This window comes from Choloepus didactylus, chromosome 2 (assembly GCF_015220235.1).
Source record: "Choloepus didactylus isolate mChoDid1 chromosome 2, mChoDid1.pri, whole genome shotgun sequence".
Lineage (NCBI taxonomy): Eukaryota > Metazoa > Chordata > Mammalia > Pilosa > Megalonychidae > Choloepus > Choloepus didactylus.
The window spans coordinates 121,164,630-121,191,146 of NC_051308.1; the positions used below are offsets into that span (position 1 = coordinate 121,164,630).

At 37.6% G+C, this 26,517-nt stretch overlaps 1 protein-coding gene across 4 annotated transcripts in view; it reads left to right on the plus strand.

The window, feature by feature from the left end:
- Window positions 1-26,517, plus strand: part of SPAG17 (sperm associated antigen 17) — a 281,073-nt gene that overhangs the window by 67,063 nt on the left and 187,493 nt on the right. For 3 of the 4 annotated variants that reach the window (XM_037826256.1, XM_037826258.1, XM_037826257.1), the window contains 6 exons: window positions 12,238-12,424; window positions 13,908-14,102; window positions 15,847-16,028; window positions 23,242-23,403; window positions 24,504-24,576; window positions 24,793-24,905. In XM_037826256.1, coding sequence (XP_037682184.1) covers window positions 12,238-12,424; window positions 13,908-14,102; window positions 15,847-16,028; window positions 23,242-23,403; window positions 24,504-24,576; window positions 24,793-24,905 — 912 coding nt within the window. The remainder of the gene's footprint in view (window positions 1-12,237; window positions 12,425-13,907; window positions 14,103-15,846; window positions 16,029-23,241; window positions 23,404-24,503; window positions 24,577-24,792; window positions 24,906-26,517) is intronic. The other variant, XM_037826259.1, reaches the window with a different exon arrangement.

Below are 26,517 nucleotides of genomic sequence, written 5' to 3' on the forward strand. Positions count from 1 at the left end.
TTACCATTATACAAAATAAGAGGTCATTTTCTTATTTTCCAAATCATGCTGAATTATTTTTGGAAAGCTTAATGCCTCTGTATGTACATGTATAATGTGTGTGTATGAAATGAATTGCATGTAAGTTGTTTCTTTATGCCCTTAAGTAGAACAGGTGAAATTAATTCATGGTAGAAGAAAGAGGAAAGTGAATATGTTTCAATAATACCTTTTTCCCCTTTACAAGGTCCCAAAATCTAGGTTTCCCATTTGAATTGGACCCTTGACAGGAAAATTATAGAAATAGAAAATAATGCCACCTTATAATTGAAATGTAAGACTTTACATTTTTCAAAGAGATTCCTCAAATAGTATCTTATTAGGGTGGCACATATTGTCCCCAGAAAAATTCTATTCCTATGGACACAGTTATTGGTATAGTTTTCCAGTTACTGAAGCTCTTTCAGTCCTCTACAGGAAAATCATACCTTAAAAAATACACAGAGAAGTAAAGATTTGGCAGAAAAAAATTGGAAAATTTGAAATTAGTATACAAACATTGCCTATTTAAATTCCAGTGTCATATGGGAATCCTTGAATTATAAAAACTAGACATGAGCTATGCAAAAATTCCTGTACCTTCTACTTGCCTTGCATTTTCCCACATATGCCTACAAATACACCAGTTGTATGGAAGAGTATCAATTTCCTTGTTTGCCACCTATTACAAGTCAGTAATTTTTTACTGTAGGAATAGGTTTTAAATTTGAGCTAACAAATTTTAACAGTAAGTAGAATATCCCAGCAGTTCAGGAAAAGTTTTTAAAGCCAATAACGATTTAAAAACATTCCTACATCTATTATTTGCTTGGCGCTTTTTTGAAATACGGTCTATAATAATGCAGTTATGAGATTCTGAAGATATGAGAATAAGTTTAATTTATATGTAGAAAATTTGAGAATCTTATGGAATGGGGGCTTGAATTTTAGATATTAAAAACAATACAGAACCAAGAGCTGCAGTAGAAACTTGGAACAATTAAGAGCCAACAATTACTTAATCTTATCTGATGTCTTCATTAGACTGGGCATCCAAAGCACCAGCCCCAAATCTCTGAATTGTATCTAGATGAGTAGGTGCTAAGTAAATTGTTGAAAACTGATTGGAATGGAGTACTCTCCAGAAATGCTGCTGCTGAAGACAGAATTAAGGGAGTTGGCTGAGGGATGCTATAGTCTGTGTTAATTTCAACAATGTTACCCAGGAGGTCAGTTGGAACAATTGAGGTTAATGCCTGTGAGCCAGAGAGTTTGGCAGAAAGGAAAATAAGTATAAAGTATGCAAAACTGACACGCTGCTGTGGATTAGAAAATGAATTTAAAAACAAAAAAAAGAAAAAGAAAACTTTAACCGATCTCTTTCTCTTCGCTGAAATGACTGGCTCTTCAGCTTTTTAATATCACCTTGAGATATATGTAAATATTTTTCTGTCAAATGCTAATTATATTGCTCACATTTATACAACCCAAGAATATTTTGTGTCTTTTATATTTACTTTCAAAATTATGTTTTTTAAATGATTACTTAAAAAATAGCCATAACAGTAATTATAGAAAATACAAGGGAGAAAAATGGGGGAAAAAATAACTACTATAATTATGTCCCTGTCCTTTTCCCCCAGTGGAACGAATGCAATGTATCACTATATAGTTGATCCTATTTTAATCAACAAAACTTTTCTTAAAAATAAATAGTAAGTAGTGTAGTTTCAATTGCTGAATACAGTAAAAATATCAGTAAGACTTCATTAATTTTAATACTTTATAATACTTTAGTCTGAGCTATGCTTAACATTGCTTTTGCTTTGTCCATGAAGAAAGCCTCCTGGCTAATTAATATTGTAAGTAATAATGCAAGAAAAACTGTTTCTTAGAACACAACTTTAAAGCCTTTAATGTTTGAATTTCTGGGAGGCAAAGGCCTGCCTCTAATTGCAAATGAATTAAAACTATTTGAAAGCATTTAGCTATTTGGAAATACCTTGTTAATTACTTCCAAATATGCATGCCATGAGAAAAATGTACTGTATTTCTATAAATGTGTTTTGGTGTTTCAGAACTTCTGAATATGACTCTCTCTCACGATTAGTCCCAAATTAGCCAGGATTTGTTTATCTTAAAATTTCAAAAAGAGGGCATTATGTTTAGAAATGAATTTTCCTTATACACTTCAACATTATCTCAATATTTATTCCATATTTTTATGTGTATCATTATCGTTCTGTTGTTAATTCATTAATTCAGCAAACATTTATTGAAACTTTACAGTGTACTGGGCACATATATTCCTACAATGTTCATTTTAATTTTAAAATGAATTGCTTGGTTTCTATTCTTATCCATGTTTTAATATAGTTATCATCTCAATATTGAATTTTCACTACCATTTTTACTTCTTTTAATTCCAACTTCTATATTATATATTATGAACATTTGTTAAAAACCAAAACACTTAATTGTGAACCAAGATATTTAAATTATATTGAGAATTCAACTAGAAGAAGACATTTAATCATTTAAAAAGGTGAAAAATGGCTACAATAGAAAAATAAACATTGACTATTTAAATAATCAACCAAACTAAGTCTAGTCTTACAAACCTCTGAGTTGAATTCAGAATGTTTGCATAGGCTTTAAGAAAACCAGATGTATTCCAGTTTTACTTTTAATTTGGGAATTCAAGAAACAAAACCATATTTTCCTGTATATTTTTAAAGAGCATATCTTTTATATAAAAGCACAACAGTTCTTTCTGTTTCTAGTTTGTATGGTCGATACCAAATGCCTTATTTTCTGATGTCCTAGAAGTAGCGAAAAGGAAGATGTTCAATAAAGAACTACGGAGAAATAGTAGTGGTAAACTTAAAGTAACTCAAAATTAACAGCTCCTAAATTTGATAATACCTTGTGATGAAGCCACAAACCGAGAGCCTCCTCCAAAGGAGGGATGAATAGAAATTAGAGTAGCTTTCACAGACATTTTCCAGTTCACTCCGATTGAAATCCTGATACACTGGAAACTAGCCAATGTAATGCCATTTTTGCGTGTGTGTTTTGTTTTAAAAAAAAAGGCCATAGGGACATACCAGGAAATTACAGGCTGGTTAGTTTTGATTCAGTTGTGGTTAAAATCTTCAGAAACTGTTTTAAGAAATCAAATAGAGGAAGAGCAGGAACTCTGTTTAGAGGGACCCATGTGGTTTCAGGAAAGGAATAACTTGCTTCACTAACTGGATGGAATTCTTTGAGGCTGGATTACCAAAATGAGGATGCTATCAACAAAACTGTTGGATCTAAGGAGCCGTAAAAATCCAGCAATTCAGGGAAAATAATTCCCTGACTGGCTTACCAATAGAGCAGTGCCTTCCTAATTAGGATGCTTATAATTAATGAAAACTTTTTATGAACTTCAGGAAAAATTTTAAAGAAACACATTTAAAAAATAGAGTAGTCTTTTTAAATAAAAAATAGCTAAGTTATAGCAGTTAATAATAATAGCTAGCTACCATTATTGACTGCTTGGTACTGTGCTATGCCCTTTATATATTCTATCATTTAATTCTTGAAACAATTATATGGGGTACAGAATATTATTCCCAATTTACAGATGGAGAAGTTGGGGGTGTGAAAAGTTAAATAGCTCTCCCAAGGTTGGACAGCTACTAAGTGATAGGACTAGGATTCAGATCCAAAATTGTCAAACTCCAATCACCATATTCTTAACCACTGTACATACCACTCCCAATAATTATGTGTCTCAATAATGATGCAAAATGGCACCCTTGGCTCACAATCAGTAGAGTGCCTACCCAGAAATGTTTCCTTATAGGAGCAATACTTTGCTCAGTGATCTACCAACAGTGCTATTGCCCCATTAATTGCATTGTATGCAACATCCTGAAGTTAAATATGGGGCAGTGGTCCAGGAAAGGAACAAAGCTCACCTAGGATGAAGGCCATTTAGCTAACCAACCACTGATTCCCAAGGAATCCTGACTTAATTTTCAGCCCTGCACCCGTAGCCAGAAATCTGGGAGAATTTCTTAGAACCAGAATTCCTGAGATTATTTCAGATATCCCCACCCCTTCTGTGTGATGAGGTAGGACAGTGTTGGATGATTTGGTGCTAAAGTAGCTCAGTGTCACAGGGGATAGAATCCTGCAGGAGATGACGTCAGATAGGCATCAAACCCACCCCCCTCTCCACCACCACACACGCAGACATGACCATGTTCTGTTCCTGTGGATCGAAGAATCACACTCAGAAGATGGCAATGCAGTACTGAGGACATTCTGCAGAGCTCTAAAGATTGCATCATTTGGTCAAGTGAATCTAAAGCATTCCTAGGCTTATATTTCCTTCAGCATAGCCACTCTCTGGAGAAGCAAGTTCCTAAGTCAGCTCCATGCATTATGTTTTCTAATGGGGGTTGGGGATGGGGGGGATGGAATAACCAGAAAACATAAAAAAGGAAATCCAAAGTATTTATAATGTCATATCCCTATTACAACTAATATTAACATTTTGGTATATTTCTTTTCTGATTCTTTCTGTGCTTTGTTTTTTACATAGCTGTAATCAATGTGAAATATTTTTAAATCCAGTTTTTTTTCAATTAAAATATATCATCCTGACTTTTACTCGTTACCGCAGTATTCACATCTATCATTATTAATGGCCACGTGATATTTTATTGATTAAACCATCATTTTCTTAACCATTCCTCTATTATTGAACACTTAATTTATTTCCATATTTTTTTCATAATGAACAATATTGTGATGAACAACTTTGTGTATTTTGTCATATTCCGTATTTTGGAAAATTTCCTTAATATGGATTTATGGAAATAGATTAAAAAACATAGATTTATGGAAATAGATTAATTGGGCCCAAAACTGTTCCCATAAGCTTATGTTTCCCAAAGTGGGTTCTATGGCCATAAGATATGAACAGTTCTCTATGAAAAGATGGTTGCATGGTCAAATGAACTTGGGAATCACTGTGTGTTATGTACTCCTCTTAGAGATTTACACTTCACATTAGCTTATTAAAGACAGAGGAGTATTGTGAAAAGAAATCTGTTTAATTTTGTTTATAAGTTACCCTTTTTCAAACTTATTTGACCCCATACAATTCCCTTCAGCCCCTCTAATGGCCTGCCACCATCTGGGACCAGCAGAATCAATTGTTTATAAGAGTGGTATCTTGGAAGACCTAGGCTAGCACTCAGAAGACTCAGTTCCTCATACACTGCATAATAATGGAGTGGCCTTTGTCACTTAACCTCAATGAACATATTATATTATCTGTATCTCTAATAATATTATTGTACCAAATATGTGGGTGCATTATTACTATAAGAATAAGATGAAATATAACTGGTTACACCTAGTTCCACGAAGTTTCATCATTTACATCCCTCTCATGGTGAAGAATAGCATAATGAATGCCTATCAATTAAACTTGCATTTTACAGCAAGAAGTCATGTAGAAATAAAATACAATCTAAAATATGTTGAAGAATCAAATAACTAAGTTGCCCTGTTACAGGGAGGATGAATTTTGTGGAAAAGTGAGAATAACTTGAGATTAAGGATTCTCAGTAGGGATCATGTGATTTTCAACTGAGTATGTGAAATGCTAACACTTTTTTGGTGATTGCTAGGACAAGAACCCCACATCTGCTGTGGCGCTTCACTGGTTAAGAAATATCAGTTCCTATCCAAGGCCTTCTCACAGTAGGAGGCATCCAGACGCTTGCTGTGCACACTGCATTTTTAAAGAATATGTACTCTTAATGAACTTGACTTTCCCTTCATATGCTGGGGAACATGTGTGCCCTGAACATGGAGGAGAGAGGGGCCTTTTGGATACACCCTTTCTGCATTCTGGCGTTGAGCTGGCAAGAGTTCTGAGTTTTGAGCAGATGGCCATAGTAGGAGAATATGCATGTTATGTTATCCAGAAGCCAGAAAGACTAAAGGTGGAGTCTGTGAGAGCAGACCCCTTTTATGATTTAGAAAGGGGTCAAATCAGCTAATCTGGTTCAACTCCTCAAATCCCTAGATACACACCGGTAGTTCGGATGGGCTTACTTGAAATGTGAGAGAATAGAGAGGAAGGGAAGAAAAGAAAGGAGGTGGTTTTCCTATGACTGGGGCTTGGTAAAAATAGTATGTTTCACCTTTGGACCAAGGTAAAACTCTAGCAGACAACCAGTCAGTCAATGCCCATAACTAGAGGAGAGAAGGGACTGCCTTGGTTCAGCCTGAGTCTATTTCAGCCTGGGTCTGGGAAGAGTAGGGAACACACTGAATATGGGTGAAAAATTGCACATCACCTCTCGAATCAACAGTGGGGCAGCAGAAGGGACTGGGTGGGGAAAGGAACAGGTTCAGAGATCCACCAAGAACTTCTCTGCATGGTCCTGGAGCTCAGGAGGACCCAGGTGTTTATTTGCTTCTGTTCTTTGCAGGATGAATTCCCTGCACGAGAGAATCCTCTCTCCAGCCCAGAAATTACATAATATTGTATTTCCTGAAATTCTACCAACTGAAGATTTATCTACATTATATGGAAAATGCAAGATGCTAATAACAACTATGCAAAAATGGTGCATAAAAATAATTTGAAAGAATGTGTTAAGTATATTCACACAGCTTCTCTGGGTGGTGGAATTACAGTGATTTTTGTGAGCTCTTCTTCCAAGTTTTTCAATAATAATTATTATTTTTATAATAAAAATTTATTTAAAGAAGTTTGTCAGGATTTATAAGAGTCCTCTTTAAAAATAGCTTTGTAAAGTGGGGGAGGTAGATATTGACATTCAATGTTAATGGAAGTTAGTTTAAAAGAGGCTTTTCTCCAGTCTCCTGAGTTTGGTCTCCTTAAAGGAATACAAGGACAAAAAGAAAAAGGGAAAAGGGAGATGTTTCATGAAGAAGAGGGCATTTGTAAAGGAAAAGTAGTTGAAGGAGGTTGAGCACTATGGAGAAGCCAAGGAGCAACCAGAAAAGTAATTTGGCCCCTAGAAATATGAGTAGATTCTCATGGAAAAGAAGGTGAGAAAGTATCAAAGACTAGACGAACAGGGAAACCACAGAAATAAAATGAGATTGGGGTTTGGTGTCAAACCATCTTATGTAGAAACCCTGACAACTATGTTTTTCATTCCATGGGAATAAAATTACCCATCTTGCAGGTTGCTTTGAAAGATCAAATTAAAGATGATGTCTGGAAAGCACCTACCATATGGCATAGCTAATCTCTGCTGCTAGAATTTACCACTTACTTTGAAATTTTGGTTGTGGCCAGCTCTGTTTATTCTAGAGTTCCAAGAATCTCACTGGAGAAAATGCTCAGTTGCTAAGTTTAAAGAACTCCATCCTTTGCAAAAGGGCTCCGAAGGGATGAGAACTATGTGGCTGGCTGTTCAGGCTTTCATACTCTGCCTAGGAGAGCCTGCAGATTAGGGCTGGCTCCCTTGCTGTCTTATCAAAAAAAAAGAACATCTTTTTAATAATTCCCACTGTGCTCAACAAATATTTGTGGAATGAATGATGGAATAAATGAATGAATTCATAAATGAATAAATGTTTATTTTTGCCTGTTTATCTTAACTTTAGAGTAATTTAAGTTAAAATACTTTCTTTTCAGTTCAAAAGATCACACTGAAATTTTATTCAAAATTGCATTTGTGAAAATTTCTGGTGGATTTTGATGGCAACATTGGGATTTCTCCATGGCAAAGCTAGCTGTCCACCAAAGAGCTGCAAATTAGTGATATACCATGATCAGAGGCTTGCCTATTGGAGTGAGGCCTTTGCCTGTGGCTCCAGACTAATCCAAGCAAGGCACAGACTCATACTCTATGGACCTATTTAAAAGTGTAGGCAGGCCATAGAGCTATACTGGCCCACGTTTCCCACTTACCAGCTTTAGGATTGAACAGTTGTACTTGTCCTCACTAAGCCTCAGTTTCCTGATCTGAAAAATGAGGATGATATTCTACCATTTGTTGTTGTATAGACTTTATGAGATATAGTGTCTGACATATAGTAAGAACTCAATAAATAGAAACAGTAATGATGATGATAATGACAATGATGACAGCTATGATTAGAATAGCCATTTGCTAATTGGTCACTGCAACTATTACTGTCAATTTTACATGACAGACAACTCAGCCTTAATTGAACGTTTTCTCCCTATAGACTAGCTGTATGTAGGAGGTCAAATTACCAGGTAGTTATGTAGAGAACTTCCAGTCTAAATGACAGACATTAGTTTAATGCTTTGCAGCTCTGTTAACCTGATCAGCCCCCTGGCCATAGGAATGTTCCTCCCAGGTTGCCCAGAGCCTCCTATCAGTCCATCAGGACATCCTCTCCCCTGGACAATTTTGAATGAGAACTGCCATTCTCTGCCTCCCTTATTCTCCTTTTTCGATGTTTTTATTGCTGATCAATCCTCTTCTTACTGGACTCTCAATGGTCATTTTCTCCATTTCACCTCATCCACTCTCTCCCATGGCCACACCCTGAACTTTACCATCACCAACTCTCTCATCACTTCTTTAATCTTGAGTGTTGACCTCCCATTCCCTAACCTTGGCAGTTTCCTATCCTTACCTTTTACTTATCATCCAGTATCCCTCCCACAAAATTTCTTCAGCCACATCATAACCTCCAATCCGTGGACCACACAAGTTTCTGTCCATTATCCCCTCTTGCTATTTGGCCGGTAGATTCTGTGGTCCATATCATTATAGCCATTTCTTTGCAAACTCTCAACTCCCTTGCTCTTCTCTCCTTCCATCACAATCATTTGGCAAAACCCCTCTCAGGATGCACTCAGTGGTCAACCATTTTCATGTCTGTACCTGAGCAGCTACACGTAACTGGAGGATTTCATACAACTAGACAAACTATGTTCATTTTAAATCAACAATCTCAAAATTTCCAATAATCTCTCAACACTGGTGAGGAGTCCTACCATATTTCTTTTGTGAGCTTGCTTCCCCACTCTCTGAGATGACTTCCTTACCTTATCTTCTCTATTCAAAACTCCTCTCTTACCTGCTCATTTTTGGTTACTGACTTTTCCTCATGCTTCACTTCATAAAACTAAAACATTCCCTCAACATCACCAAGGCCTCTCACTTTCTTGTGTCTGCACCCAGCCACCCACCCATCTTCTTGTTCTCTTATTAAACTGAGAAATTGTCTTACCTCTATCGAAGCCCAGTCACTGACACGCGATCTTGATCTTATCCCATCTTGCCTCCCATCATATCTTCATTGTCTCCCTCTATACTGGATCATTCCATCAGCCTACAAACACATCTCCTGACTCTCCATGCAAGCATATATACAAACATTAACTACACACCACCTGTCACCCACTAACCAATTCAGAGTTCTGATTCCCCTTCACAGCCAGATTTCTCAAAACAGTTGCCATATATGTGGTCTCCCTCTCATTACCTCCTGTTCTCTTATCAACTCGCTGCTCACTGCCTCCACACTCCACCATGACCGCTTTCATCAATGTTGCTTACAACTTCCAACATTGCCTATTTCCCTGTTTTCTGTCCTTCAATTCTTTGGCTTTACGCTCTGTTTTTTCCTATCTTTCTGGCCACTCCTTCTCTGCCTCTTTTGCTGGCATTTCTTCCTATACCCAATGGGTAAATATTGGGGTTCCCCAGGGCTTGATTCACTTTATCCTTGTGTTTCTCAATAACTCTCACCCAAAGTGATCTCATCTCTTTCCACGCGTTTAACTACTATCTATATGTTACCCACACCTGTATTTGAAACTCCTGCCACATTTCTCTTCTAAGAAGAGCACGTGACTATTCAACTGCCTCTTGACATCTCAAGTTTAAAGTGGTCACTTTTAATATTCCACCCACCTTAATTAAAATAAGGGAAATTCTTTCTCTCCCCGTCTTCCCTATCTCCATAAGTGAAACCATCTCTACTCAGTTGCTTAAACTAAAATCCAGCACATTGTCTTTGATGTTGCCTCCTTATTCTCTCCTCATAACTAATCTTTCAGAAATCCCTACAGTTTCCAGTTACATCGTCCCAAATAGATCTCAGATCCTTCCAGTTCTCTCCACTCTGCCAACCCTTAATCTGAGTTACTGTTAGCTCTTATCTGGACCATTGCTCGAGTTTCCTTCTTTGTTTCTAATCTCCCAAGACCGTAGTATTCCCCAACTTAAAACCCTTTAAGGTCTCCCATTGCATTTCTAATAAGATATGAACTTGTTATCCCATCCTCCAAAGCCCTGGATGACCTGGCCTATGCCCTCATCTCATCTCAGGCCACTCTCTCCCAGCCCATTATTCTTGTGCTACATTCATCTCCTTTCAGTTCGTTAAACACAGCCAGATCCTTCATGTTCAGGGTCTTCACACACACTTCAACTTTTCCCTCTTTCACACATGAGGACTCCTCATCTTTCAGGTCTTTGCTCAAATGCCACCTCCTCAGAGAGGGCTTCCATCCCCAACCTATCTAGAGAGGCTCCTCAACCATGTTTCTATTACTACATGATATTTTGTCCCTCATAGGATTCATTAACATTTGTGGTTATGTTTTTATTTGTTGATTTATGTGTTTTTATCTTTCTTCCCCAGTAAGCTGTGTGTGTAGGAAGGCGAGCCCAGCCCTGCTTTGTGCACCAATTTAAACGTGGTGCAGGGAGAATGAGGAGGCCCTTTCGTAGCTCGGAACCTTACCTTGTGCTCTCCTCTCTGCCTCCACCCCAAGGCTGTGAATGACACCTCCAGCCTCTGCTGATGTTCCCCTTTGCTGCTGAGGGAACCTGGCACAAAAATTGCTGATCAGAAAAATGTTCATTGAATGAGTGAAAAGGCAAATGAATACTGGTTTCCTACATGTTTTCAGAACTTCTGTTCTCTCTGATATTTTACTGTTGGGATTACTTCATTTGTATCATTGGGTCTAGAACAAGACAGACATTTTTGAAGTTTGGCAAGCTTGACTTTAGCAATGTTCTGCTTCCCTTTTTTTTTTTTTTTAAATCTCTGTCCCATTTTGAAGTTGTTCATTTTGCAACATGCATATGTTCTATCCACACTGAACTTCTCTTCATTTTCTAGAAATTGTGGGGCCCTTTCATAATCTGTACCTGGTCCTACCCCAAGTTTTCAAGTGACACCTCCAAACTCTGCTGTTTCCCTCTTCTGCTGAGGAGCAGGTACTGGGGGCAGCCTAGGTTTGCCACCACTGGAGCCACAGGTGCTGGGTACACGTGGTGAATCCATGGGCACTGCTGACACTGCCTCTGGATGCGAAAGCTGAATGGGGTCCTCAGAGCTGTGGACATCCAGAAGGCACACAGAGTAGAGGAAACACTTCTCTCCCCTTCCATTTCTTTCAGATGAGTGCCCAACCAATAAGTCTGCTGTTCCCCTTAGTGTCTTAATAGAGTTTTTCAAATTTAGATTTTGTGGCCTTAGGGATATTATAGGTATTAGGGTCCAAGATGCCACTGTAACAACTTAATTTTTTGTTTTCATTTTCATTGAGTATGGAAAAAATAATATTATAAGCATATTCTAAATCTTCTGGATGACCATCTTATGATCAATTACTGCCATATTATTTCAATGAACCAACCTATGTTTATTTATACACACAGTAATTAAAAGCCTAGTTACATTATGATATGGTGTACAAAGATTTCAGCAATCATTGGTAAAGAAAAAGTAGTGAAAAAACTAGATTTCACATGGTATGTGGCAATCTAAGCACACTCCAAAGCAGTGTGTAAATAATTCATGTTGCCAACTGATATTTTGTGCTAATCCCATCTTTGAACATATCAATGAGCAAGCATTTATTAAATTATCAGCACACATTTAAGTAGCAGTATAATAAAAATAATTTGTTAGTGTTAGGCATCCAAAAGAATCTTTTAACCTTTGAAAATGGCCAGTACATTACTGAATATGAAAAACTTAATCATGAGATTTTAGAGAAAACTGTTCTTTCCATTTTCGTTTTTAGTTTCAATATTTGTTTTTTGTTTTTGTTTTTGTTTTTTGTTTTGTTTTGTTTTGTTTTTAATGAAATAAAGAATTAGTTCACCTGGTAGTAGAAAAACCATTTCTTGCCCACTATGTGATTCAGGGAAAAAAAGTATTCTCTATTTCCAGGTGATAGAAGACAGATTTAAGTTAGAAAAGGACAAAGGGAAAGGAAAATCCCCAAAAGAGAAGAAAGCCCCAAATGCCAAGGTTGCCAAAGGAAAGGGAAAGGATCAACCCGAGGCAAGCACGACGGTTAAAAAGGCCACCCAGTTAAAACGGAGGGGAGAAGAAGATGACACCAAATGTTACATTGGTCAGTGTTATGCTTTGTGTGTTGGTCTCCTTTCACTTCTCACTTTACTACCTATGAAGTACCTTGAGAGAAATCATTCCAAGAACTATGCTTAATCTTTTCCAGCCTTTCCACTCTTTATAAAGCTATAAATCACTTACTACCTGGGACACCCTAATAGAAGGATATTTCTATTTGCGATTCATTTATGTTTTCAACAAATATCTATTTAGTGTGTGTTTTGTGCGGCACATTCACATAGTGCAAATAACGGGTGAAATACGAGGCATTTGTGTCACCAGGGAGCTTCCTGTCTTATTGGAAACATAAAGGGAAGTCCACCATAATTGTAAGGCAAAGTAAAAAGTGATTTTTATCATGAGAGAAATAACAGATTCAACAGTAATAAAATAAGACCAGTTAATTTGTGACTCATCCAGAACACAGGGCTTCCTGACCCCAACTTTTCCCACTATCTGTTTGTCTTAGATAGAGCAACTGGAATTTTCTTTCATTTAGATTATTGGCATAATCTAAAAGGATTGCAAATAGAGCTACCTGTTACTATCGACACTGCATTTAGATGAGATGGCTGGCTTTCACACCCTTTGCCAGTCAATTCCTCATATCTCTGCTTTAAATCCACTAGACTTAGAAGCAGTGATATTATGGATTCCAAGGGCAATATCAAAACTAATTTGCTTAGTGTTAGAAGATAAGTTGTTACTTACAAGTTAAAACTTTTTGCATCTGTTGCATGATTTATAAATTGATCTTAAGGAGCTATTGTGAAATGTAATGCCTTCATGTACTATCACGGACTACCGATATTGAACTACAAATGTTATTCTCACCCACCCCCTGAATATCACTTTGTAAGTTATACTCATGTTTTAATATTAATAAAAGTGTATAACTAAAGCACAACCAGGGAGAAAAATTTTAGAAAAGCCACAGTAAAAATTTTAAAAATTTAATGCAACAGATACATAGTTGCTAAATAATTGGTGCTCAGCATCCACACCTATTGACATAAATACACACAGTCCTCTTGGAGGGAGCATGTCCATATTTAATATTTCCCTCTCCTGTAAACACCTCTACTTATAAAATACCACAAAGCTGCAACTACTCAGAATTCAGGAGTAAAGCCAGATGTTGTTCAAAAAAGATTAGAACCAAAAAAACTTAAACAGTCTAAACTTGACAAAGACCCAAGCACACATTTTCCACGACCACAGGCCCCATGTATGTTTGTCCCCCTATTACGTCTATGTTTCATTGCAAAATTGATTTAATATTTTGTAAAATGGCCACCGCCTTTTCACTGGAAGGGCGATAATGAAAACCAGTCAACATGATTGCATTCCAGCCAACTGGACAGTTTTTGGCAAGCCAGAGGAATTATAGATGCATGCATAATGTATATAGCCATCGAACTGGCTGAGTGCAACCTGCTCTCTTTTAAAATGACGGCTGCTCCTTTTTATGGTATTTTGAACAGACGATGAGCCAGACGATGGTGCCCAACATTACATTATAGTTGTGGGCTTTAACAATCCTCAGCTATTGGCGATTATGACTGAGCTTGGCATTCCCATAAGCAGTGTGATTAAAATATCTTCAGAGAATTATGAACCTCTGCAGACACACCTGGCAGCAGTTAGCCAGCAACAGGAAGTTTTTCTTCAGCCAGAAGGTATGCAGTTTGCTACACAACTTACTGTTTGAAAGCTGAATCCTAGATATTACCTACTGCCCTTAAAGTATAAATACTATTTTCTGTCCAAAATATAGTCTTACAATGCATGTGTTGTTAAACCATTTCAAGACTTTGATTTGCTATTTATTCTGCTTGCACTAGCCAAGTGTTGTAAATTTTACAAACAAAAGTCATACTCTATGCTTAACATCCCTATGTTGCCACAGAGAACCTAGATTGTGGGTCAGGAGACTTGGTTATCCAACTGCATTTCTCAGGAACAGCTGATCTGTAACTTTTACTTAAAGCATGGGCTGGATGGATCAACTGTGGTTAATCTGTTAAGCCACAGTCACAAAATGACCCAAGGGCTGTCAGCGGCTTGGATTCTTGCCCTGCTCTGCTACTGGCTTATTGCAATAAACCAGAGAAAACGCTGTATCTTTCTGCTCTAGGAACTTTTGGGGTGAAGTTCTGACCACCTTACCATTCAGCTATTTTGAGGCTCGGGTCTTCATCTAAGGAAATTGAACTAGACTCTCTCTGTGGGAAGGGAACAAAAGTCTATTGTATATTTTAAGTAGAGAACTAGATTCAGGGTAAGCCTGTGTGACTTTGAAGCCCAAGCACTTTCTGCTGTCTGCTGTTGCATTTATTGCTATTTTTAAATATCATTTTCATGGTGCTTTGTGAATTACACAGTCACATCCCATTTTCTATAGCACTACTTTTTAAATTGTTGTTCAAAGTTGGAAATGGCTATCCCTGAGAATAATAGCTACCATTTATTGGACACATGCCCTTTGATTAGGCTCATTGCTAAGGATTTTAAGTATATTGATTTGTGTAGTTTTTACAACAACCCTAGAAAGTATGCTTTAATACTTGAATTTGCCAAAAAAGGACCCTCAGCCCATAGGCAGCTACTAGGTACAAGAGTTAGGATTCAAACTCAACCTACCCTTGAGTATCTCAAAGGGCAATTATAATGTTAAATAATTTATTACTGGAGCCAGTGATAAAATGCTGCATAAACTCCAAACATAGAACCACTATAAAAATATTTAATATGTAAAAATAAAATAATAGAAAAATAGACTTTACAGAAGAAGAATGAGGTATTGGCAGTAGAACCTACTATTCAATTGTAGATGTTTTATTATGGTCTAAATATTTCAGACAGTTTTTCATGTGTAAATAATAGAAATGTCATTGTTTTACAGTCCTAGCACAAATACCCAGAGAAATCTGTAGCTATTTTAATATGACAAACATTAACTGAAATAAAAGTGGCTTATCCAGTCTGCTTTTAGACACTTGAGAAATAGAACAGAATCTACTGCATTTCTAACCAGTTATGCAGAAAATAGGGATAAGGTGGCCCAAAAGTAATTTGGCAGTAAGGCTGATCACAGGTCCTATACAGATGCAATCTAAGAGTGATAGGAACATTGGACATATTTAGCTTTCAAAATGTATGACCTTGTTATAATCTCTCTGGGTCTCAACTAAAAAATGAAGAGGTGGAACAAACTCATACTTAATACCCATTTCAGAAGTAAAATCCTTTAATTTCATAATTGTATGATCTGACTGCAAAAACTTCTCAAAATTGTTTCTCTGTTTGCATTTGCTGCTACTGTACAGACGTCTTGCAATGCATATGACTCTCTTTGTCTACTTGAATTGGGAAGAAATTCAACACTTTCATTTTTTAGTATAAACATGTTGTTATTATTAGATACAGAAGCTGAAAAAATGAAGAAAGAGAGTGCCATAAAAGAACTTGAAATTTTCTGGAAGTACTTGGATCCAATACTGAATAATGAGAAACCTGAAACAAATCTCTTTGATGTTGCTCGGCTTGAATACATGGTCAAAGAACGGGACTTTCCTTCTGACTGGTCTGATGGCGAGATGATGGTCAGTCCACATGTTAGTGGAAGTAAATGGCTTTAACATGTGACACTATGGTTCTATTTCCCACATTCATTCAGTCTACAGATATTTAATGAGCACTGGTTAGTGTTAGACCCTTTTGCCTTCAAGACAATGATTGCATTCAATGCCAAATGATAGGTAATGCCTGATTCTTTAGCTTTTAAGGCATGAACTAATGGCAAAAAATAAAATGTAGATGAAGATGCAAGATGGTAGTTCTTTTTTTTAGTGACATATGGCTTTGTTTCTACCTAAACAATGTTCTAGACAGTGGTTAGAGTCTTGATATGTAATATATTAATGGTGCAAGTAATAAGCTACACATGTTATTGAATTATATATCTGTATCTATAAATCTATGTAAACTAGTACAAATGTTGGTTTTCTAAGCCCTTGCATTTATTACCAGCATTGTATTTTTAATATATTTGGCCAAAAAAGTCTCTCTTAGTAGGATGACTTGACCCCAGCCCAGGCATTTCCTGAGATCATTTACTGGCATCTGTTATTGATGAGCTTGTAGGCAGGAAAGACTAAAACCATAAAATGGAGAAGCAGTAGCTTATGTAAGACACTCTCTGTGTCATATTAATTCAGAGAAAGAAAAAATAGGATGTTTTGAAAAATAGTGAATGCCAGATACATGGGGATGTTTAAACACACACGTGTGCGCACACACACACACACATACATATCAAGTGACTACCTAACAAAGATGTTGTGGAAGGTATTCAGGCATTCCTCTGTTATAGGAAACCTCTCATGTCTATTTCTGATTGAATTCTCTGTCTGACCAAACAGAGACCAAGGAATATTGAATCCCCCATTTCAGCATGAAGAGAACCAGAGTAGAAGCAGAGGTGTGGGGAGGTACAATATTAAGGGAATGCTCTGAAGGGAGCTGGGCAAAGTGGGGTTAAGGCAGCGGGGGTGAAGGGATATCTGTGTACAGTGACTATGGGTAGCTGACTGTCTAAAAGGAGAGTGAGATCAGAGCCTGGAGCAATTTCTGAGCCAGAGTAGGCTTCCTTGGTCATCAGGACTTTCTGAGACCTTGAATCTATTACCTCCAGAAGTACACGCACTTGATGAAATAAGGGGAAATAGTGAGAGGGAGGCCCATATTTGAACCTTGAAAGTTGGACATGATTTGAATAAGTGGCAATGAGGATTAATGGATGGATTCATTTGAGTTGTAAAGACTCTCAACATAAGGCATTAGATGTCACTATATAGAGGCAGAACCCTTAAGTCTGATATCTTGACAATATAAGAACAAATATTAGCCTTATGCTATACATGGAAAATGAAGTTGTACATAGAAAAGCTGCAGCCAAAGTCAGAGCAAGTTCTAAGCAAAATTGTTTACCCCAGACTCCTTTTGCTTTGCCTCTTTCCACCCCTTCATCTAGATATATTCAGCTTTCTGGCTTTGTCTTTTACTCTCTTGTCTCCTAAATCTGATCTCAGAAAATGATCCATGGCCATCTCTCCTTTTCCGCTTTATGCTAAATTGAGTGAGTGTGTTTACTTATCTCAGGGGTATTCAATCCTGTGTTATTGGAATTCCGGATATCACTCAAGAAATGTGACATATGTTTGGAGAAGAGGCAATTCCCCTGGAATCCTGAAATCCCACTTCAAAGCCAGATTCCTACTCTTACTCTTCCATAGACCAGCTCTTTTCCCAAGCATGTAAAATCTATGCCTAATAAGACCCACATCCACAAACTTTCCTTTTAAAGAAATAGTCTTCCTCTCCTTATGGCCAAAACCTGACAGCATACCCTTGTTAAGAACCCTTAGGCCTAGGAGATCCCAGCTGTATAATGCCTGATCCATAATTCAGAGGAGACAACACAAAAAGTCTTCTAAAGTAGCCTCAAACAAGTACCTTTTATTCTTGTTCTAACTAGGGCTCCATCTGAGTATCTTATTCACTGTCCAGGTACAGGCTGAGAAGAGCTGAAACGTATTGACCCCAAGATAGAGTACATTCGCCTGCTTCATCAGGGCATAGACATGAAAACCAGAGCACACAATCACAACATCAAAAGACCCAACCCCATTTCTAGGGCCCTGATTCCTACTCCAGTGTCCATAATTTCTATTTATTAGAAGATTTTTGTCACTCAATATATATAATTGAGATTGTTCAGATACCGTACAACTATCCAAAGATCCAAAGTATACAATCAATTGCCCACGGCATCACCATACAGCTGTGCATCCATCAACACAATTATTTTTTTTTCAATTTTTAGAACATTTTCACTACTCCAGAAAAGAAATAAAGACAAAAAAAGGAAACTCAGATCCTCCCATACCCCTAACCATGCCCACCCCTCCATTATTGATTCATAGTTTTGGTACAGTACATTTGTTACTGTTGATGAAAAATGTTAAAATACTACTAACTGTAGTATATAGTTTGCAATAGGTATATATTTTGTCCCTATATGCCTCTCTGTTATTAACTTCTAGTTATAGTGTCATACATTTGTTCTAGTTTGTGACAGGGATTTCTAATGTTTTAGCACTGTTAGTTATTCTCATTACATGCTACCATCACCCCTGTCCATTTCCAAATATTTAAGTTCACCCTAGTTGAACATTCTGCTCATAATAAGCAACTGCTCCCCATTCTTCAGCCTCATTCTATATCCTGGTAACTTATATTTCATGTCTATGAGTTTACATATTATAATTAGTTCATATCAGTGAGACCCTGCAATATTTGCCTTTATGTGTCTGTCTTATTTCACTCAATATAGTGCCCTCCAGGTTTCTTCATCAACCCATTTCTTTTAAGATGGTTCTGTTCAAACACTATACATTCCGTCCTAAGTAAATAATCATTGGTTCCCCATATAGTCATGTATTTATGTATTGAGCACCATCGCCACTCTATATAAGGACATTTCTTCCATGAAGATGGAGGAAGAGTCAAAGAAGGCAGAGAGGCAAAAGAATAAGGCAAGAGAAAGAGAGAAAACAAACAAACAAACAAAAAACTTGATAGCTAGAAGGTGACAAAAGGAAAGATAGCATTAACCTAAAGTAGAATAAAGAGTTAGACAACATCACCAATGCCAGGAGTCCCATACCCTTCCCCTATTCCCCAGCCCCCCCATATGCATTTAGCTTTAGTATATTGCTTTTGTTACATTAAAGGAAGCATGATACAATGTTTCTGTTAATTCTAGCCTCTAGTTTGCATTGATTTTATTTTCCCCCCAATCCCACCCTATTTTTAACACCTTGCAATGTTGACATTCATTTGTTCTACCTCATGTGAAAACTTATTTGTACATTTTATTACAATTGTTGAGCACCCTAGATTTCCCTGAGTTACACAGTCCCAGTCTTTATTGTTCGTCTTTTGTTCTGGTGTCCCACATGATCCCACACGTCCTCTTTCAACCACATTCACAGTCATCTTTGTTCAGTGTACTTACATTGCTGTGCTACTATCTCCCAAAATTGTTTTCCAAACTCCTGTCTTTTCCTTTCTGTTTGCAGTGCTTCCTTTAGTGTTTCCTGTGGAGCAGGTTTCTTGTTCACAAACTCTGTCATTGTCTGTTTGTCAGAGAATATTTTAAGCTTTCCCTCATATCTGAAGGATAGTTTTGCCAGATATAGTATTCTTGGTTGGTGGTTTTTCTCTTTTAGGATCTTAAATATATCACCCCACTTCCTTCTTGCCTCCATGGTTTCTATTGAGAAATCCACACAGTCTTATCAAGCTTCCTTTGTGTGTGATAGATTGCTTCTCTCTTGCTGCTTTCAGGATTCTCTCTTTATCTTTGAGGTTTGATAATCTGATTATTAAGTGTCTTGGCGTAGGCCTATTCAGATCTATTCTGTTTGGGGTATGCTGCGCTTCTTGGATCCATAATTTCATGTCTTTCATAAGAGATGGGAAATTTTAATTGATTATTTCCTCTATTATTGCTTCTGCCCCTTTTCTCTCCCCCTTCTGGGACACCAATGATACGTAAATTCTTGCTTTTCATTTTGTCTTTAAGTTCCCGGAGACGTTGCACATATTTTTCCATTCTTTTCTCTATCTGTTCTTTTGTGTGTAGGCTTTCAGTTGCCCTGTTCTCCAGTTCCTGAGTGTTTTCTTCTGCCTCTTGAGATCTGCTGTTGTATGTTTCCATTGTGTCTTTCATCTCTTGTGCTGTGCCTTTCATTTCTATAGATTCTGCCAGTTGGTTTTTTGAATTTTCAATTTCTACCTTATGTACATCTTGTGTTTTCATTATATGGTTCAGCTCTTTTGCCATATCTTCCCTAAACTTTTTGAATTCACTTATTATTAGTTGTTTCAATTCCTGCATCACAGTTGAAGTGCAAGTTTGTTCCCCTGACCGGGCCATAACCTCATTTTTCTTGGTGTAGGTTGTAGTTTTCTGTTGTCTAGGCATGGTTTCCTTGTTTACCCTAATCAGGCCTCCCCAGACCAGAATGGGCTCAGGTCCCAGAAGGAAGAAATAGTCAGTATCCAGTTTCCCTGAGGGTGTGTCTTAGAAAATTGGTACACCCTGTGATGCCTCAGGTCACTGTGCTTTTCTGCCCAGCAGGTGGTGCCTGTTAGCCTATAATTCTTGACTGGTGTAAGGAGGTGTGGCTCTTTTTCCCCAAGTTCTGAATGAAAGGCAGGTAGTAGAGCTGGGCCCCACCCCTTTCCTCTTAGAGAAGATAGACGCCCTAGGGGGAGGTCATTAGCATTTCAATGGTCTGTCTCTGCCTGTGCTGTACCCTTGTCTGGGTCACAGAACTGGGAACTGAAAATGGCTGAGGCTTTCTCCACTGAGCCGAAAAAGGAACAGAGAGTCTCCTTCAGAGCTAGTCCAAGGCAACCCTCCAGCTCTCTGAGGTCAGTCATCACCCAAAGCCTCTGTCTACTTCTTGGGGATTCATACCTTGTAGTGAGCAGTTCACACTCGCTAATTAAAATCCCAGTTAGAGCTCAGCTGAGCTATATTCGCTTGCTGGGAGAAAGCTTCTCTCTGGCACCATGAGGCTTTGTAACTCAGGCTGTGGGGGAGGGGGTCTCCCGATTTGGATCCACAGTTTTTTCTTACAGATTTTATGCTGTGATCTCAGGCATTCCTCCCAGTTCAGGTTGGTGTATGATGAGTGGACTGTCACGTTTGTCCCCCCGCAGTTATTCTGGATTATTTACTAGTTGTTTCTGGTTTTTTTTTCAGTTGTTCCAGGGGGACTACTTAGTTTCCACTCCTCTCTATGCCACCATCTTCGATCCTCTGTCACTCAATTTTTAAAGAAAATGGTAGTAGCTATAGTTTGCTATTTAAAAAACATAGAATAAAAGTATTCAAGTGGCCATTAAAGTGCAGAAAAGCTATTTTTGTTGAAAAGATATCAGCTTAGTCAAGGAAGACTATTTCTGAATTTATAACTAGAAGATTAATGTATTAATGTCTAGTTGGGCTGTGAAGGTAACTCTTAGCACTGGAAACATTCAGGAGCCATTTAGGGCTGTGCTGCCGAGCTGGTCGTGCGGATCTCTTATGAGTCAATTAGCAAGTATTTATTGAACCTCTTCTTCATGCCAGAGCTGTGGTTTGGGTCTAAGAGCAGTAGCCTTTTAGAGCCCAGGCATGCCTTTACAAGCAGTGAGTTTGTGAGTGAAGGACCTGGCATTGAGGACAATGGTGAAGGAGAGACTTGAGAACAGTTCAGTCATGTGGTTATATTCCAGATGTAAAGGCCAGCAGACTTGATATTGAAGGTCAGTGTTCATTTTAAATTTAGGACCATTTAATAAAAATAAAACTGATTAATCTACTTCTAATAGGAGTAGACTAAACTCATGATGTAAAAGTGAAGAACTCCTTGCCTCCTGTTAATACTGACTAGAGTGAACTTTTAAACTTGTCACACTCTCAGATCTATCTGTAAGTTGATAATGGTCTTGGATCCAAGGTAGGAGCCAGCCCAGTAATCCTCCTTCCTCTCTGGGAGGACGAAAGCATTAGTAACTTTGGCTGCAAATAAGCAGGCTGTATTTCTGCTGAGCCAAGGTAACGAAAGCTTTACATCAAATAAATGCCCATCAAGAAGTGCTAACTGCTCATGTAAGACATCTGCAACATCTCAAGGTAAGGCCCTGGTTGCTGAAATACTTTGCTGGCTTTTAGCATGTGATTTGCTCTTTGATTTAAAACCACAATAACTAGGTTAAGCTAAGAAATCATTTGGTGGAGGCTTTACCATATTTTCTATGAATACAAACAAACAAAAAAGGGTTTATATGCCAGAATTCGGGCAAGAAATCCCAGGTTGAAGTTTAACTCAAGAGTGCTCAGTCTTGGAGTAGGCACCTGAAGTCCAGGCTGACGAGTGTGCTTTCATGTATAGGCAGAGCCTTGTACTTCACTGGACTCCTGCCAGGTTGTGACTCACTGGCCCCATAAAAAGCTATCTCACTGTATCTTACCTCTTCAACTCAGACATAGAATGAGCCTAGTTAATCCTTCTTTGCTTTCAAGCAGACAGACCTGGTGATCACAGTGCTTTCTTACTTCTAGAAAGTAAAGCACAGATAATGGAGGGATCTGATCTAGAACTTTCTTGCCAGCTCATAAATCTGTGAGTATTAGAATAGCAGTAGTCTATCAGAATTTCTTAGTGTTTTTCCCGAAGTGTTGCACAGGCAAAAGGAGAGGGGAAAAGGAAGAAGTATTAATTGCACATATACTGCAGCAGACTTGGGTGAATGAGATGCAAAGCGGAGGAGGTAGTTTCCATCGGGCTTCCTGTACAGGCAAGAAAGAAATCATCCAAACTTTCCTGTGGCTGAGGATATCAAAATAATGTATCTAACAGCAAAGAGGGTATTTTAGGAATTGAGATGCCAAGAACATAGGTCATACTGCTGAAATCAATGAATAGAATTGTTTTACTTAGTTGAAGCATTAAATAGGCTCTTACAATGTTAGGCAGCCATAAGGCCCCTCAAAAGGACCTGTCTGCATTTGGTCAATAAGAAAGGCAAGAAGGGTCGCAGAAGACTCAGTCACCAGGGCTTGGATTCAATGGTTTGTGGAAGTGCTTCCTTGTAAAAAGCTGATATATTTAGCTGCAAAGGGAGACCCAAACCATAGATCTTATTTAAACAATTGTGAAATGAATAACTAATTGTTATTAATTCCCTCACCTGTAGCTGGAATTGGGTACCGATATTTTTGAAAATATTGCCTGTTTGATGTATGACAGCCTGGATTGGAAAAGGCAGCACCAGCACTATTTGGAAAGCATGCAGCTTATTAATGTCCCACAAGTGGTTAATGAGAAACCTCTCTTAGACAACTTGATGATTCCTGAGGTAGGCACGTGCTCAAATATCTTTGATGTCCTGAATGATTAATTGAACAAATTAATTTTCACATTTATAAAACATGAAAACAAAATTACATAAATGCATGCATGAGATAATACTGCCATCTGGGATTTAATATGTGAGTATGAGAAAGAGGAATAGGTCCCCAGGTACAGGATTAAAAAAGTAGCTACATAGTGTGGGCTTTATAAAGCTCCCCAACTACCTTCCAGCCCCAAAGATGATGATAGAATCCACTTGTCAGCACATAGCACAATGAGTAACATCCAGAATAAGCAGAGACAGATAAATTAATCCCAATGGCACTATGTATTTATTTGGCCCATATTTGTTTAACACCTACAATGTGCTAGTACTATGCAAGGTGCTGGCCATACAATAGTGAACATGACTTAGTCCCTAAACTCATTAAGCTTCATGTTTAAAGGGAGCAGCAGACAAGTCACCAGTGGTGGTTTCACCATTACATGACGAGTGCTATGAGAGCAGTCAGCTCAGCCCAGACTGCAGTCCAGAAAAAAAAAAAAAAATAGAATCAGATAAACCAGGGAAAGTGATGAAGTCTGAGTGGAAATTAACCTAATGGAAAGCCAGAGAAAGAAAGGGACAGAATGGTAGTCCCAAGAAAGAGACAGGTGTACAAAGATATAGAGGTGAAAAGATACAGAGAGGCAGAAGCTAGATTGTGGACTTCTTTGGGTGCTGAGTTAAAAAGTGTGAATTTTATCCTGAAGACAATGGGGGGGGGGGACCACTGAAGGATTTTTAGAGGGAGAGTGACAAGGTTCTAGAAGAAAAACTTTCCGACTCTTAGTGTCCTGTCTCTCCATCACTTTCCCAGCGATTGCTCATTGTGCTTTGTTTGGAAAAGCTGAGGTGTCTGTATCCATTAGTTCTTTTCCTTCCTCAGACAAAACCCTTTTTCTTTGATCCTAATGTTCGCAAATGATCTTGTGGTGTGAACAGAATGATACACTCTCAGAATTCTGTTGGATCCTATCATACCAGCATTTGAAAGTATGTCTCAGCTGAATCTCAGTTTCTTTTTTTTAAAAGTTGTTTCTTTTTAATTATTCTTCTTTTAGGCACCACAACCTGTTGCCTTGGCCCCTGGAAAGAAGAAAGCACCATATGAAGAACCACAGGCTCCACCACCAGGTATGTATGAAACCTGTTGCTGGAGGATTAGTGCCATGAGCTGGTTGGTGCTTTAAGGAATAATCAATGCCCTCGATAGTGCTTTCAGATCTCCCTTCACCTACAATTCCTACATTTATTAACACATGGTCGTAGTTTGAATTTATGGATGAAATTTTGATGGAGGAAAGGAAGAACATATCTTGACTGGGTAATAATATTTTCTGTATTTTACAGTGGCTTCTGTCATCACAACCGAAGTAGACATGAGATATTACAATGATTTGCTGAATCCAATTCCAGAGGAATTCACTTCTGTGCCCCTGATACTGCATTGTATGATAGAACAGGTGGGTACAGTCTGAAGCTTTTTTTCAGGTGGGTAATTTTAAATAAGTCACTTTATCTCTCTTTGCTTCGTTTTTTTTCTTTATAAACTGTTTTTAAATTGCACAACTTAATACCTGAATGCTTTCTCTTTCACAAAGATTAAAACATTTCAGTAAAACTAAAGTTTGCTTTGATAATCAACTGCAATCCTCTGTTCTTTTTTTATGCTCTGGATCAGTTTATATAGCATTCTCTGAAGTTTTCTTAAAACATATCTGGATGTGGTGCCATTTTAGATGGGAGAGGAGCGGGAGTTCTGTGGGTGGGGTAGGGTAGTGATGAGATCGTTACCTTTAAAATTCCTTTCATACTTGCAGAATTTATCAGATTTTTCTACTTCTGAGGATAACCTTAGCCATTAGGATTTTTCTTTTGAATATGTACATTTCATTTTGGGATTCCAATGTTGTATAAAGTTTTTTATACTATCTACTTACATGTGTTTCAAAATTTTTTTCTGTGTATCTGGTTATGTTCTCTTTCTCATGACTGATGTTATTTATTTCTGCCTCTCTTTTCTTAATCATGGTTGTCAGTGATTTATCTATTTTATTGGTCTTTTCAAAGAAACAGCATTTCATTTTATTGTCAGCTTTTTTATTTTTTATTTTATTTTATTTATATTTATTTCTTCATTTATATTTATTATTTCCTTCTTTCTATTTTCTTTGGTTTATTTTGTATTTCACTTTCCAGCTTCTTAGTTGAAAGCTTTACATCATTTATTTTCAGTCCTCCTTGCTTTCTAAGAAACGTACTTAAGGCTATAAAATTCCCTTTGAGCATTGCTTTGGCTGCATCCTGATGCTTTCAATGTATTCAGTTCTAAATATTTTAGTTACTTAACCTATGAATTATTTTAATTTCCCACTATTTGTTGTTGATTTCTGATTTTATTCTATTATGGTCAGTAAACATAGTCTGCATGTTAAAATTTTTTAAAAATTTACTGGGTGATCTATGTGATCTGGTACACAAGGTCAATTCTTATTAATGTTCCGTATGTATTTGAAAAGAATTTCTTATATACGTATATAGTGCTCACTAGGTGCCAGGCTCTGTTCTAAGTCCTTTAAATATGTTAACTCATTTAATCTCATAACAACCCTATGAAGTAAGAGCTATTTTTATTCCTTATTTTACGTATAAGGAAATGGAGCCACAGAAAGGCTGAGTAACTTGTCCAAGTCATAAGTAGCAGAAATACATTTGAACCCAGGCAATGAGTAGAAAAGTATTTTGATGGCCCTACTCCATTGTCTTCTTCCTTCTAATGTTGCTGATGAGAAGCCTAATGTCAAATCTGATACTTTTTCCTTTGTAGGTAATCTATCTTTTCTCTCTGGCAGCAGTTAGGATTTTCTCTTTAGCATTGATAATGCAAGGCTGTGTCCAAGTCTGGCTTTGTTTGTTCTCTCCTGCTTGTCATTATGATCTGAAGGCATTACAATCCAGTTTATGATCACCCTCTGAGTAAAATCTAAATTCCTTATAATGGACTATTATGGCCATAAAAATACGGTTCTAAAAAAGATACCATTTTCAATAGCAACTGAAAAAATCAAGTACCTA